This window comes from Oryx dammah, unplaced genomic scaffold, assembly GCF_014754425.2.
Source record: "Oryx dammah isolate SB20612 unplaced genomic scaffold, SCBI_Odam_1.1 HiC_scaffold_25, whole genome shotgun sequence".
Taxonomy (NCBI): Eukaryota; Metazoa; Chordata; class Mammalia; order Artiodactyla; family Bovidae; genus Oryx; species Oryx dammah.
The window spans coordinates 73,092,859-73,108,272 of record NW_024070209.1 but is presented as its reverse complement, the minus strand read 5'-3'; the positions used below and the strand labels follow the sequence as shown (position 1 = coordinate 73,108,272).

The 15,414-nt window shown below is 41.1% G+C and overlaps 1 protein-coding gene across 13 annotated transcripts in view; it reads right to left on the bottom strand.

Annotated features, from left to right (window-relative positions):
* Positions 1-15,414, bottom strand: part of DTNB (dystrobrevin beta) — a 238,612-nt gene that overhangs the window by 35,371 nt on the left and 187,827 nt on the right. For 8 of the 13 annotated variants that reach the window (XM_040224497.1, XM_040224500.1, XM_040224503.1 and 5 more), the window contains 4 exons: positions 13,153-13,238; positions 12,165-12,278; positions 6,622-6,718; positions 1,310-1,330 (listed from right to left, as the gene is read on the bottom strand). In XM_040224497.1, coding sequence (XP_040080431.1) covers positions 1,310-1,330; positions 6,622-6,718; positions 12,165-12,278; positions 13,153-13,238 — 318 coding nt within the window. The remainder of the gene's footprint in view (positions 1-1,309; positions 1,331-6,621; positions 6,719-12,164; positions 12,279-13,152; positions 13,239-15,414) is intronic. The other 5 variants (XM_040224496.1, XM_040224501.1, XM_040224507.1 and 2 more) reach the window with 1 other exon arrangement.

Here is a 15,414-nt window from a genome sequence, read left to right as displayed (position 1 = left end):
GTGTGGTCATATGTCTTGCTTTGACCAATAGAACAGAGCGGAAGTGATATGTGTCACTTCTTGGAAAAAGCATTTAAGGGTTGGGCTTGACCTTCCATCCTGATCATTTCCTGCTTTGCCCATGGGAATGTTCCCAGTGATACAAAGGTGCCGGAAGATGAAAGTAATACATGATGTGTAAGTGAGGAAAACACAAAACCAAATAAATCAAAGACAAAAACAAGATTTTGTTACATTAAAGCTATTGAGATGTATGGGCTTGTTGCCTACTCTGGCTTCATCTTTGTCTTCTTTCCCTCTTTTTGACAGTCTCCTTTTCTCTTTTCTTGCCTCCTCCCCTCATTACTCACCTCTTCCATCCTTTCCCTATGATTCCATTGCTCTCTTAACTGGAAATAATAGTAAATATAATGTTTTATATTCCTATTCTTAATTTAAAACATGGACAAATTTGCTTTTTGAATAAGAAATGAGGACATTTGAATAAGAAATGAGTACACTGAATGACATATTTCACTTAAAAAAAAAGTCTTGAGGTTAAATTAAAAATCAGGTTTAGCTTGTATTAAAAAAATGTATGCTTTGAAACCTTACTATATTATATAAAGATATGGTGTTACCATTGTTGATATACCCTCAGTTGATTCCAGTGTGGGTTAGTGGCTATCAGGAAAAATAAAAACAAACGTAAACCTTCCCTAAACACCAAGCAGCTCAGAAAAACCAGAGATCCCGCTGGAGTCCTTCTGAACAGGAAATCACTTACAGCATGATCAACCACTTAGCTTTCATTGGTAACTTTGTTAAGAGGGGCTGCTGGAGCTGGAACACCGAGAAGACTATTAAGACTAAAGAACAACTAAAGTCATCAAAGGAACTTCGATACACATCTTCATGCACGCACATTCACAACATAGTATTTAGCCCCGAGGTCACCCCCACCATCCTGAAAGTTTTTTCAAGCAATTAAAGTCACCCTAATCACGAAGCAGCAGAGAACGTAAGTGCAGGAAATGCAATTACAGCCTGGCTAATCATGCATATTTAAATAAACACAATAGATGTGTACTCTGAAGACAAATTCAACAAGCTCTGGTTGCAAATAAGAACATGCACTATCAGGTAAACATGAGGAGGGCTTTTAGGCCATTTTACAACACCAGGGAGAAAACTGATGAGGGTTTTACACAGGACCAACTGTGCAGAAATGAGCTGGATGCAGGGAGGAGAGGAGACAGTATGCAACAGTTATATGAGGAAAAGAACATGCAAAGGAAGCAAGAGGTGGAGAATTCTGAAGTTCACTTACTGCCTGTTTTTGCTCTTCCTCCTAGAGGTGGTGAAGATGAAGAAAACAGTAGAGGGGAAAAAAGGAGAGAAATTAATGCCCATCACCACAAACATCTGGAAAAAAGTGACAGAACAGGGCAAACCAGGTCAGACCCATGGGTTCAGAGACCCAAGAGCCTGACCACCATCACAGCATCATCAGATGGACAGTGCAAATGACAAGTTTATGCCACATCCAGTTCTTTAAATGCTAAGTTCTAGAGTTAGAGGGAAAGAACCTCATAAAACCTCTAGTCCAACTTCCCTTTTTATACACAAAAAAGACCTGACTTGCCCAAGGTTACATCACTATTTGAGGTAAAATGAAAGAAGGAGCTCAACCATGACTCGAAAGCTCAATGATCATTCTGTTTCACCATTCACAATATTCACAAGTGTTTAGATACACTTCTCTATGCCAGTGGTTCTCAAAGTGCAGCACACAGACCAAGCAGCAGCAGCATCACCTGGAAACTGGTCAGAGATGCATGCTTTGCCCTGTATCCCCCTAGACTAACAGAATCAAAATCCTTGGGGGTGAGGGCAGCACCGTTTCATGAGCCTTTCAACAGATTCTGAATCCTGCTAGTTTGAGAACTAGTGCTCTTAAGAACTTCCTAGGCACTAGAGATTCCATCTGGCCACAGATTGTTTTATTTAGTTTCCTCTCTTCCACATGTGGAGCTTTTGGTCACTGTGTGGTCCTTCTCAAGGATGCACATGCATCCCCTTCCCTTCCCGCTCGAAACTGGAAACTGCTTCAAGGTCCTAAGAGGCTTTTCAAAGAGAGTTCTCATTACTCCAACACAGGTTCGTTTACTCCTCCCTATGCATGAAGCACTAGAAACATCAAGGTAAGGTATGGTCTCTGTCTCTCAGAGCCTTACAGGGATGTACTCAGAGAAGGCCTTTCCTAACCCTTAGCTCTCAGAAGGCAGCTGTAGACACCGAAGAATGAAGCACAGCGAGGAGGAGATAAACGCTTCCAAGTTCCTCTCTCTTCAGTCTTGTGGTTCTAAGTTACTCTGTCTTTTAATGGGCCTCTTCGCTTCCTTTTTCTGTGCCTCATCATGGGTAACTGTGGTCATGACACCTCTGCTCTTTGCCCAAATACACAAATCTAAAAGCTGTTGCAATGGTTCCATTTAAATTGGATCCATCCGTGCAGACTGTCTTTACTAAATATGTGTGTAGGAAGTCTTGGGAATAGATATGTGATTCTCAGTCTGCAGATCTGGGAGCAATGGTGAGAATGATTTCAGTAAAGGCAAGGCATTATAAAAGGGAGAGGAATAGTAAGAATCTGGAGAGAGTCATTTTATTCCTGCAAGGGAGAGACATGCACTGGAAATTAAATGGGCACCAACAATCTCTTGAGGAAACTCCAGTTCAGCACCGGAAGATATTCTTCATTATCAAAGCCCCAGCTGCTAGATGCCTGGCCAAACCTAGAACCACAAGCACCCAGGCAAAGAGGGGCCTGAGTGTTAGCTGAATTCACTTGAAGAAGTTAGCATCTTCCAACTTTTGCATCTGGTATGCACGGCTCCAGTTAGAAGGGGTTAGAGTTTTACAGTTGGGGAATGACCTTCCTGCCTAGTCAGGCTTCCCTGTGAGGCAGCACACTTTTCTCCCATTCATCCGGCAAGGCAAATAGCCACAGAAGAGTTATTAAACAATTTAAAATGTGTTTACTGCTGGCATTAAATGTTGAAATGGAAATTGGTAGGGGAGGAACAGGGCAATCCTGACAAGTTGGAATTGCATCTGAGATCAAAAGACCAGTATATAATGTCTTAGAACTGTTTCTAAGATACCTTATTCTCACTGCTTTCTCCAGGTTGGGTATTGAAGACATCACCTTGGCTCAACAGAATAGGGAAGTTCAGAAAGCAAGGTTTCATGTTTGCACATTTGTGACTCTGCTCTATAGAATTTATCCAGCAACATAAGATTGTGAGAATTTGCAGTAGATGTATGTCAGGTTAGGATGGGGTGAGTGGACAGGGCAGTGTTTCTAGGACTCAGAGAGTCCCCATGTGCATTGGGATTGGCAGAGACTTTGGTTAAGTATTACTTAGGATGCTGTTTAATCCAAATTCACCAAAGTTAATCAGATAAAGGCTCTGTCAACATAATAAACAGGTCAGATATAAAGTCTTAGAACCTTTTTGTTATCAATTAGTTGGGGTCAGTAAAGATTGACTCATGACAAGCCAGGCATAGGAGCCAAGTTAATTTAAAGGGGGGTAATAATGCCTTAATTATAAAGTACAAATCTAGGATTGCTCAAGTTACCTGAAAATATGGGAGACCCATCCACGTGGGGGATATCTGGCTCAGTGGCCAGAATAATGCCACAGCCATTGTATTTATTGTTATCTATATTTTAAAAATTCATATTCCAAATCTCATTTGCAAATGAGGTTAAAATTTAAAACTACAGAATTCATTTGGTAAATGTATTTCAAAAGTAATATTGGAAAAATTGAAAAAGAGGCAGAAAAATACTGGGAACATGATTTAGAAACAAATACCAACATATAACCATTTCTGGATCAAATAGGAAGTTTGAGGTAGAGGTTATCCATATATACTCATTCATCAGGGGAAAAAATGTAAAGAAAAGATACATCCTGAAATAGGGGTACTTGAGTGTCAGTCTGTATTATGTCATTTGGAAAAAAAACAATAAGGAGGCACCTGAAACTCCCTGGTGACAGGGACCGAGTCTTAGTCACCATTATAAACCACATAGCTAAACAGGACTCTTAGGAACTCAACACGTTTCTGCTAAATAAATGACTTTTACCCTGCCTTATCCCCCCTCCCCCAAATTTACGATTTTTGCTGAATGAATTAATAAACAATGGTGACACTTCACATGTACGCTTCTTCAAATTATCGATTTTCAGATAAATAGACACAGTATATAGTATTTCCCTGGAACAATAAAATTAAAGTATTCCATGTGAAATAGAAACTTACTGGGTGGTATACTTTAATTCATGAGTATCCTAGATCATGTGGCTCAATTGTCCATCTGACTAACTACTTACAGCTGTTTTATGAGGGCACTAAATGCTAGCGGACTGAACATGAATGAAAGCAAGACAGTCCTTTGAAATTAAAATTAGAATTCTGAAGGGTATTTTTACTATTTGTTGGTAAATGTAGTTTTCATAGTAGGAAAACATCTTTGGGATTTTAATAGAAGTCAATGATTCCTATGTATAACCTTTTAGAAGTGCATATAATACACAAATTAAGGTTATGCTGTAACCCTTTTAGGAAGCTGGACACAAGGTCTGAGATTTTCAACTGTGAATTTTAATAGATGGATTAAAAAAGATGACATTCCTGGTTTATGTTTTCAAATCCTTTCTCCCTTTTTGAATGACCACAGCCTGTCAGGTGGATAATGATAAGGCGTTTAAGAATCTGGGAGGGGATCCTACAAAACAGAGCAGTGAGGTCCTGCTTATTTTACTGAAATTGTAATTAAAAGACAACAGCTGGAAATACAAAGAAATGGAGGGTTTGGGAACAGAGTTGCAGGTATCAGCTCCCTCTGCTTAGGCCTTGAATATAAGTATCAGGGGGTACACAGCAAGGTCAGGGTAATGCACATGGGACCAAGGCCAGGAACTCTGAGGAACACGAAGGCCCATCAGCTGATGAGGCCCACCAGCTGACGGGAAAGCTTTCTGTGATACTTAGGGGAAATGCATTCTGACTTCCCTTCAGTTTGCATAAACATTTTTGCCTTTTACAAAAATCACCCCGGGGTACCTTCCCATTTATGTTCTGGGTAATATCTGAGAAACATTTTCCTGAAAGGGAGGTAAAACCCCTATAGCCTTCTGTCCTTTGGGTGGACTAACCCCACATCGGTGGAGCTTTCACAGCCCTGTATACCTCCAGATGCTGCGCTGGCCCCGTGTGTTTAAGCTCGCCCCTGCTCTCTTGAGTGGGTGACTGGGTTGCTTGGTTGGGTACTTGACAGCTATTTGAGGGATCTGGGCCAGGTTTTAGGCATAAGGTTTTCTTTAAACAAGACCCATTTAGACAAACTATTTCTCAGGAGAAATTCTGCTAACAGGTTAATGTAGAAACATGTCTCCAAATACCCTAATACCCAGGACCAAAGCTACAAAAAACTCAGCTTAAAACTAAAAGAAATGATTGTCTCGAGCAAGCCAAAAGTCAGTTCAAAACACAAACGCTCCATTTACCCAAGCTGCTAATACCATGAGCTTTATTATTAAAGGGCGGGCTGATGATGAAGTTGAAGAAAAGTCTTCCAGCTGACCTATTCCTGGATTTCCCCTCCAAGTCCAGACCCTTGTCACTCCAGGCCTGAATGATTTCACTAGCCTCCTATTATCCTTTGGTTTCTCCTCTTACCCTTTGGTTTCTCCTCTTACTGACCTGTTGTGTACATTTTCCTAAACTATTGTTTCAAAACCTTTAATGACTTCACCTTATCACAGGATTAAATCCACCCCCTTAGCCTGGCTTCTGAGGTACTCCACACTGGGATTTCCATTCTGGCTTCTAATTCTGTGACATACCATGAAATACAATGGTTTCAGAGTATAGACAGAAAGACAGTAGGAATTTACAGCATAAACAAATGTACCCTGATATTGCTGCTACAAGGCTGGTAAATATTTCCACTCAGTGCCACGCAAGCTGTCCAGGTGAGGACATTTAAATGCCAAGCATGCCTTTGTTCTAGGATATGGGGGCTGTAATATTTTTTCCAATAAAAAGTAGTGAGGACTGAAATTATTCTGTATTTTTTCAAGCCCCAATATACCAAACCTAGAGCTATCTGCTATTTCATTGCTCCTAATAGAGCAAAATTATCAATTAGTTGGTTTGATTAGGTTGGTTTGCCTCTGTAATACTTACTAAAATAGCACACAATAATTGGTAAGTATTCAAGTACACTATTTGAAGCTTTATCTTAAAAGAAACTTTATATAATTGAGAAATATTCATTTATATATAGCCAATACTCGATGGACGTGAGTCTGAGTGAACTCCAGGAGTTGGTGATGGACAGGGAGGCCTGGCGTGCTGCGATCTTATTTATAAACATTCTTATTTATTCATAAAAGCACATCACTCTGGTTCTGGTTACTAATTTTTTGTAATTGGGCTTTAAATAGTTAACCCTTTAGCCTCATCCTGTTCTGACAGCACAGGAAAGGCAGAAGCTGAGCTGGGGGTGAAGATGGACAAGAAGAGCTGAGGTGGGAGGAGGAGCCTGGCCGCTGCTCTTACCTTCAGTAGCTTCATCAGCCCTTCCAGCTGGACCATCAGCTCCCTCCTGCTCTCCTGCAATGCTGACATCCTCTGCTCCAGTTCATCTTTCCTCTGCCTGTCAAAAAGGAAAAGTTCATGAGAAACGAAGAGATGAAGCTCTGATACCGGACATATAAAATGGTGATATATCTGTTTTGCCCACTTTACTGCTATGAGAACAGCATGTAAAACCGCCTTTGAAAGTATACATTGCAGTAGAGCAAAAAAGTATCGTTAATATTATTAAAGTCATTTTTTTAATTCTTCAGGAAGTCAAATACCTCATTTACACAAATTAGTTCAAATTTAAATTAACAGTGGAGAAAAATGTGTGAAAACTGCTAAGATGGGATTCAGTTGTCAGTGCTCCCAGAACCACCCATCAGGCTCAGAAAGTGTGACAGAGTTGAGGATGACTCTGTCTCAGAGAACTTGGTTTCCCTGAGGACAGATTTCATGCCATCAAGTTTAGGTCAATCTGTCCAAACCCAAACTTAAGACTTTCCTTCCTAAATGGTTCTCTTTCTCAATTTCCCCATCTCTCCTACTTTTTCTTCTAAGCTTTTATGGCTGAAAAACTTGATCCTCTCTGATACTTTCCTGTTCATTTCCTAGATTTCATCAGGCACCCAATTCAGATGATTCCTGAATATCACGTCTATCTTTCTATTCCTGCTTCTCGGACTTTATCCAAGTATGTTTCACCTCACACATGCAATGGTCTCCTAGCTTGACTAATCCTGATTTCACCTACGACGACTGGGAAAAAGCCCTGGAATATAAATCAAGAGGTTGAGGCCCACCATTTTACTCACTGTGCAACCTTGGACAAGTCACTTAACCTGTCTGAGTCTCGATTTTCTCTTCTCTAAAATGGAACTAATAACAAATTACTAACAGTAACATTTTAAAAAGCTTCTTTGATGTGGATCATTTTTAAAGTTTTTATTGAATTTGTTACAATATTGCTTCTGTTTTATGTTTTGATTTTCGGGTGGCGAGGCATGTGGGATCTTATCTCCCCAACCAGGGACTGCACCCACACTCCCTGCATTAGAAGGTGAAGTCTTAATCACTGGACCACCAGGGAAGTCCCAACAACAGCACTATCTTGAAGATCAAGGAAGATGGTGGACATGAAAGCATTCTGTGGCCTTTACAATGCTACTCGAAGGAAAGCTGTACTCCTTTCATCATCTCATGTAACAATCTAAACAAGTAGAATTTCTAGCATCACTGACTCTGCCCTGCATGGCCATTGGCCACACATGACTACTCAGCACTAGTCTGAACTGGGATGCACTGTAAGTGTAACTTACACACTGGATTTAAAAACTTAGTGTGAATGAAAGTAAAATATCACAATTATTTTTAATGTTGATTAAATGTTGAAAAGATAATATTTTAGATTAGGCAGGTTAAATAAAAGAAGTTTTAATGGCACCTATTTCCTTTTAGTTTTTCAACATGGTTGTCAGAAAAATTTTAGTACACAGATAGCTCACATTATACTTCTATCAGAGAGAATACTGCTACAAACTCTACCTACATTTGATCCAAAGTTCCTTACTTCCCTTTCTCTTCTGTGTCTGGACCTCCAGCCATGGTTCACTTTTTCCTAAGCAGACGGCATCACTTTATGACTGAGTATTCCCCTCTCTCTTCCAAATACTATTTATTCCTTAGTGTCCATCCTAAACGTCACTCTTTTCAGGAAGCTATTCCTGATTACTTCAGTGGATATCGGATCCTGCTTATTTAATCACTATAGCAACCAGTGCTTCTCTGGGGCACTTAATTTATTTTACCTTGTACTGCTGTCATTCATACCATGACGCAAAATCTTTGAGGTCAGGGGATGAGCCTTACTCATCTCTGCATATACTGAATGATTAAGAGAATATCACACATCCAGGGTGGACTCAATTAACATCGTGAACTTAATGAAATCGTTATTTGAAGCTCTCGAAGGATTTCCAATGACCTATCACTTAAGGCTCTCAGAATCTGGTCTCAATTATCCAACTAATTTTATCTCCCATCACTGGCACTCTAAAGATTAATTCACTGGATGGCTGAAAACAAATTCTTAGCTTCAAGATTCTTTCCTCTCTCTGAAATGTGTTATATTTATTGGGGAATCTTGCTGAACCCCAACTCTGTATCTAATCTTAAATGTTTTATCCCACACTTCATTCAAACCATAGCTACCTTTCATGGTTCAGCCCAAATTCCACCACCTTTGAGGGACAAATTGCTTCTAAATTTCTCCTAATATCCAGACTACTTATTATTAACATTGTACAGTATTACTTAGTTGATTAGAAAATTATTTTATGTTTTGTTTCCAAAACAAGATTATAACTTTTTAAGATAGAATCACTGTCTTCTTCATACTCCCTAAATTTCCAGCACAGGTATAAACTCAATAAGGAATGGACTCATTCAATTTTCTAGACAGTCTTTCTTCCCTGAACCCCCAAGACTGGATGCAGTATTCTTCCTCTGTGCTGCTGCTGCTAAGTCGATTCAGTCGTGTCCAACTCTGTGTGACCCCATAGACGGCAGCCCACTAGGCTCCTCTGTCCCTGGGATTCTCCAGGCAAGAATACTGGAGTGGGTTGCCATTTCCTTCTCCAATGCATGAAAGTGAAAAGTGAAAGTGAAGTCACTCAGTCATGCCCGACTCTTAGCGACTCCATGGACTGCAGCCTACCAGGCTCCTCCATCCATGGGATTTTCCAGGCAAGAGTACTGGAGTGGGTTGCCATTGCCTTCTCCATCCTCTGTGCTATGCAGCATCAAATAATTATAATACAAAATGGCAAAAATGAATGAACTACAGCTATCAGTTCTTGCAGCTACATGGAAGGATCCTAAAGAACAGTATTAAGTGGGAAAAATGTCTCAGAAGACTGCATATTAATTTCATTTCAATAAAGCTCAAAAAGCAAAACTAGACACTCTATTGTGTGAACATACACACATATCTGAAAAGACTGTTTAAAAGCAAGGGAATGATAAAGCAAATTCTGGATAGAGGTTAGCTCTGGGGGGGGAAGGCAGAAGGAAGTGAGACAAGATGGGGGAACTTACGCAGATGACATGGGTTTAGCAATATCTGAATTCTCAAGTAGGGTGTGGGTTTCTGGGTGTTCATTTTAGCATAATGTTTCATATCCTACTCTCTTGTCTCATATATTATTATAATAACAAATATACCATTAAAAATAATAAAGGGGGAAAAGACAATTTTGGCAGTCAGGATTCATAACCACTAACCCTAAGGATAAAATTCTCTATCTTGTTTTATTATACTAGCTGGGTATTGGCAGTTCCTGTATTCAAATACATATTTCAAAACCAGAAGGATGTCAGGACCTATAAATGAATCTTGCCCTTTATGTGTCTTGTGATAAACAAAAGTTTGTAATATTAATCTAGGTGAATTTACCAACTTCTTTCATGGCTAGTAATTCTGAGAAATTACTTTCTATTCCAAAATTCTAAAGAAATTCTTCTACGTTTTCTTCTAGAAGTTTTAACATTTTTGTCTCCATGTTTCATCCATCTGCTGGTGTTTTTTGCATATAAGTGTGAGAAAGAAAGCCAATATGTGTGTCCTTATGCGTGAGCAATTGCTCTAGCACACTTTATTAAACTGTCCCTCTTTCTTCAGTGATACAGAAGCTGCTTTTGAGATTAAATACTTTCTAACTTCTCAGAATTTAGACCTTCCTTGGACTTAGATTGAATTCCTTGCCTGATGTAACATCACTGGATTCTGCCCTTTGTCTATTCTACTAGGTCTACGATTTTTTCAGATCTCTCTAGCATAAAGAAGCCCTTTCAACACTCCCAGTCCCAGCAACAGTGAAACTAAAATATGACAGTTTTTTGCTTTTCTAGATACAAGAGAGTCACCTGTGCCTGAGCTGAGGTGGAGAAAGAAAGCAGCTAGCTGTATCTTATCGGAGCTGTGCTCCGAGTCAGCAGCTTCTGCTTTCCCATCCTTCCTCCTGCTGCTGCTGCTGCTGCTGCTACTGCTGCTAAGTCGCTTCAGTCTGATATGACACCAATTGTGTTGATTTCCCAAATGTGCAACAGCGGACCCAGAGCCACCAAGATCTCAGTCCGACTCAGAAACTCAACTGAATTTCTTTTTTGGAGAATGGGAATCTCTGTATCTCTAAAGATTTTCTTCTGCACACCTTAAATTCTTGATGACTTATCTATTAATGACATAAATCTAAACAGAAGGATAGTTAGAAAAGAACAATCATCTCTAGTCTTTAGGAGAAGAAATCATGGCTGGGAAGCTAAATGATCTAAATCAAAGGAAGAACTAAGGAAGGACTTTCAACTCTGTAGAAATCCAGGTGATGGCACATTAGAAATTGACTGTGGGATGCCAAAGGTTACAACCTTTATGCAGAAAGAATCCACTGTTTGGGAATCCACAGGTCTGGTGAGAATCAAGTCACTCATTTAGTTTCCATAATGGCTTTACTTATGGAAGAAGGTGCACACATCTTTCTAAGACTGATAGGAAATAAGACCCTATGAATGTTGATCCCCAGAAGGGCAACCCACTCCAGTACTCTTTGCCTAGAGAATTCCATGGACAGACCATGGGGCCGCAACCAGTCAAACATGATGGAGTGATTAACACACACACACAACGTTGCCTGGATCATGCTGATGTCACACTCTTCTGGAAGATCCCTTCATTCCCCTGAAAACACCACCAAGTGGGAGCTGAAGCTGCTCTCTACCCCATCCTGATCCCACATCCTTGGTCTCTTGCTCCTTGAAAGAGTTTATGTTGAAGTGGAAGGTACCCTTTTCCCTGTTGCTGGGAAAGATTGAAGGCAGGAGGAGAAGGGGACGACAGAGGATGAGATGGTTGGATGGCATCGCTGACTTGATGTACATGACTTTGAGCAAGCTCCAGGAGTTGGTGATGGACAGAGAGGCCTGGCATGCTGCAGGCCATGGGGTCGCAAAGACTTGAACACAACTGAGTGACTGAACTGAACTGAACTGGAAGGTACCAGAGCCACAGTGTAAGGGATTCCCACTTGGTTTCACATCTCAGGGGATTTCCCGACACGGACTCCTGATCTATGAAGTGCTAGAGAACATACTCGAAGGACGGGAAGAGCATTATTCCTTGCCAGGAGTCTCTAAAGTCAGACTAATTTCAAGATAAGAAGATGGAGTTGCAGCACCCTGGGCTTCTTAAAGCAATCACAGAAGTATAAACACTGCCCCACTTGCGGTGGAGCTGGAGGCTGGTGTTTACCTAGTTCTGGAATGAAGGTAGGAGATCACAGAATGATTAATAAAGGAACTCAAACATCTGAAGCACTAACAGAATGAGTGGAATGCTTCAGCTATTCATTTTAACATGACTAGATGTACGGATGAACGGATCCTATCCCACTAGTCTGGTTTCCTGGGACATGAACTCCTATCAGAGCAGGTTATGATGGGGATGGCGGTGCAGGACGCGTACTTACCTCAGGAGCCGCAGCTCGGCCAGCAGCGTGGGATTCTGCTGGGCCTTCTCCGGGGTGGGCTGGGACGCCTGCTCGTGCTCCAGACGGAGACGCTGAATCTCCTGCAGGATCTCTCTAGACAGGGTGGGTGAAAGAGATGGCTACGAGATGCTTCACAGCGGTCTCCTTCTCTCTCTTTCCTGTTAGAAATTTTTATTCCACTAGTGCTGCCTCTGTCTATCTTGTTCCGAGTGCTTCTGAACAACCAAGACGTGAAATGGACGTCATCTTAAAATACCCACACTTGATATTTCCTCAATGAAACAACCCTTTGTGGTAGAAAAAGTCATATAAATCTTCTTCTCAAGAACTCGAAAAAAAAAAAAAAGAACACGAAAAATCTCCACAGAAAAATGACAACTAGAATACTCAGTTCCTCTCCGGGGAAACCTTGTAGCCTCCTAATGCAGGTCTAGTGCGTATTTCCCTCAAGTCTTCCTCTGTCTTGCTTCCCTCCTGACCCCCAGCCCCTACCTCGAGAGCTGATGGTGGCCCCTTCCTCCACGATGCCTGCTCTCTTCTGCCCAACCTCCTCATCCTGGTTCCTGCCTTTTCAATGCGTGATGTTGTGTTGTTTGGGCTCCAAGCCTGTGAACGGCTTTTCTGTGAGAGACCATGCCGCATCATGGGCCAGGACGAGATGGTGAGGCAGAGCAAAGGCTCCCGGAGTGGAGTGGAGAAAGGAATGGTGAGAGGGGGACACACTGGTGGGTGGGGAAAAGAATTTCCCAGAGGGCATGTGAGCAGGGTTGCGGACGGCCAGAATGAACTGCGTGCAGAGTTCATGCACAAATTAGTGTCCAGGGCAAGACTTGGGCTAGCCTATCTTAACCAAGGTGGAATCTTCCTTTATGGTCAAAACCCATCTAGACTGCAAGGAAAATGAGAATCAGATACTCACATGATAATCTTGGGCTTATAAACTGGCTTCCTCTCTCTGCATTCTTACCTGTTTTTATTTTCCAGTTCTGCAATAAGCTGTCTTTGTTGTTTGTTGGCATCAAAGTTAAAGCTCAAGTCAGTGGGAGGACGGGTCTAGAGTGAGGAAGAAAGGTTTTCGTTTTTTGATTCAAATATATCCAGAGCCCCAGATGGACTGATTTTTTTTTTAAACGTACTTTTGAGGTATAATCTACATACCATAAAATCCACCCATTTTAAGTGTACAATTCAATGAGTCTTAGTATATTTAAAGTTATGCAAACAAAGCACCACAGTCCAATTTTAGAACATTTTTCATCACCAGGGAAAGTTCCCTCATGCCAGTTTGTAGTAAACTATGACTCCCACCCCCAACCGCAGGCATACACTGATCTGCTTTCTGTCTACAGTTTTGCCTCACCCCACTCCAGTACTCTTGCCTGGAAAATCCCATGGATGGAGGAGCCTGGTAGGCTGCAGTCCATGCGGTCACAAAGAGTCGGACACGACTGAGCGACTTCACTTTCACTTTTCACTTTCATGCATTGGAGAAGAAAATGGCAACCCACTCCAGTATTCTTGCCTAGAGAATCCCAGGGATGAGGGAGCCTGGTGGGCTGCCGTCTATGGGGTCGCACAGAGTCGGACACGACTGAAGCGACTTAGCAGCAGCAGCAGCGTACATGGAATGATACAACATGTACTCTTTGGTTTCGGGCTTCCACTTAATATGTTTTTGAGGTTCATCTATGTTGCTCCATGAATGAAGGTTCCTTCCTTTTTACTGCTGAATAGTATTCCACTGTTTTCAGCTTTTGATTATTACAAATGAAGCTGCTCTGAACTCTCATTTACAAATCTTTGTGTTGATATGTGTTTTCATTTCTTTTGATTAAATACCTAAGAGTGGAACTCCTAAGTTACATGGTAACTCTGTATTTAACATATTGAGAAAGTGTCAAACTGTTTCCCAAAGTGGCTGAACCATTTTACAATCCCAGCAATAGTGAAGGAGGGTTCCAACTTTGTCATATCCTTGTCAATACCTGTCATTGTCTTTTTGGTTTTAACCATCCACGTGAACATGAAATACCTAAACTGTGGGTTTTAAAAAAATGAGATATAATTTACATGCTTTAAAATTTACCCTTTTAAAGTATACATTTCAGTGGTTTGAAACTATACTTATAAAACTGTGAGCCCATCACCAGCATCTACTTTCAGGACATTTTTACCACCCCCAAAAGAAACCCACAGTCACTCCCCACATCCCTCTCCACTATCTCGTGACAACTGCTAATCTACTTTCTGTATCTATGGGTTTGCCTATTCTAGACAGTTCATACAAATGGAATCATGCAATATGTGATCTTTTAAGTATAGCTTCTTTCACTTAGCAAATGATTTCAGGGTTCATCCATGTTGTAGCATGTATCAGTATTTTATTCCTTTTTATGGTTGAATAATATTCCACCATATGGATAGACAGTATTTTGTCTATCCATTCAACAACTGATGGGCATTTGGGTTGTTTCCATTTTGGTGGGCTATTTTGAATAATGCTGTTATGAGCATTTGTGAACAAGTTTCTGTATAGAGACATGCTTTCATTTTGGGCGGTATATAAGAGTGAAACTACAGAGTTACATATAGTAACTGTCTTTTGAGGAATTGCCAAGGCTGTTTCCTACATGGCTGCACTTTTAATGATATACAAATAATTTATATTCTCACTAGCAATATATTAGAGATCCATTTTTCTACTTTCTTGCCAACAGTTGTTACTGTCCATTTTTTTGACCATAGTCATCCTCAGTTCAGTTCAGTCACTCAGTCGTGTCCGACTCTTTGCGACCCCATGAATCACAGCACACCAGGCCTCCCTGTCCATCACCAACTCCCAGAGTTCACTCAGATTCACGTCCATCGAGTCAGTGATGCCATCTAGCCATCTCATCCTCTGTCGTCCCCTTCTTCTCCTGCCCCCAATCCCTCCCAGCATCAAAGTCTTTTCCAGTGAGTCAACTCTTCTCATGAGGTGGCCAAAGTACTGGAGTTTCAGCTTTAGCATCATTCCTTCCAAAGAAATCCCAGGGCTGATCTCCTTCAGAATGGACTGGTTGGATCTCCCTGCAGTCCAAGGGACTCTCAAGAGTCTTCTCCAACACCACAGTTCAAAAGCATCAATTCTTTGGCGCTCAGCCTTCTTCACAGTCCAACTCTCACATCCATACATGACCACAGGAAAAACCATAGCCTTGACTAGATGGACCTTAGTCAGCAAAGTAAT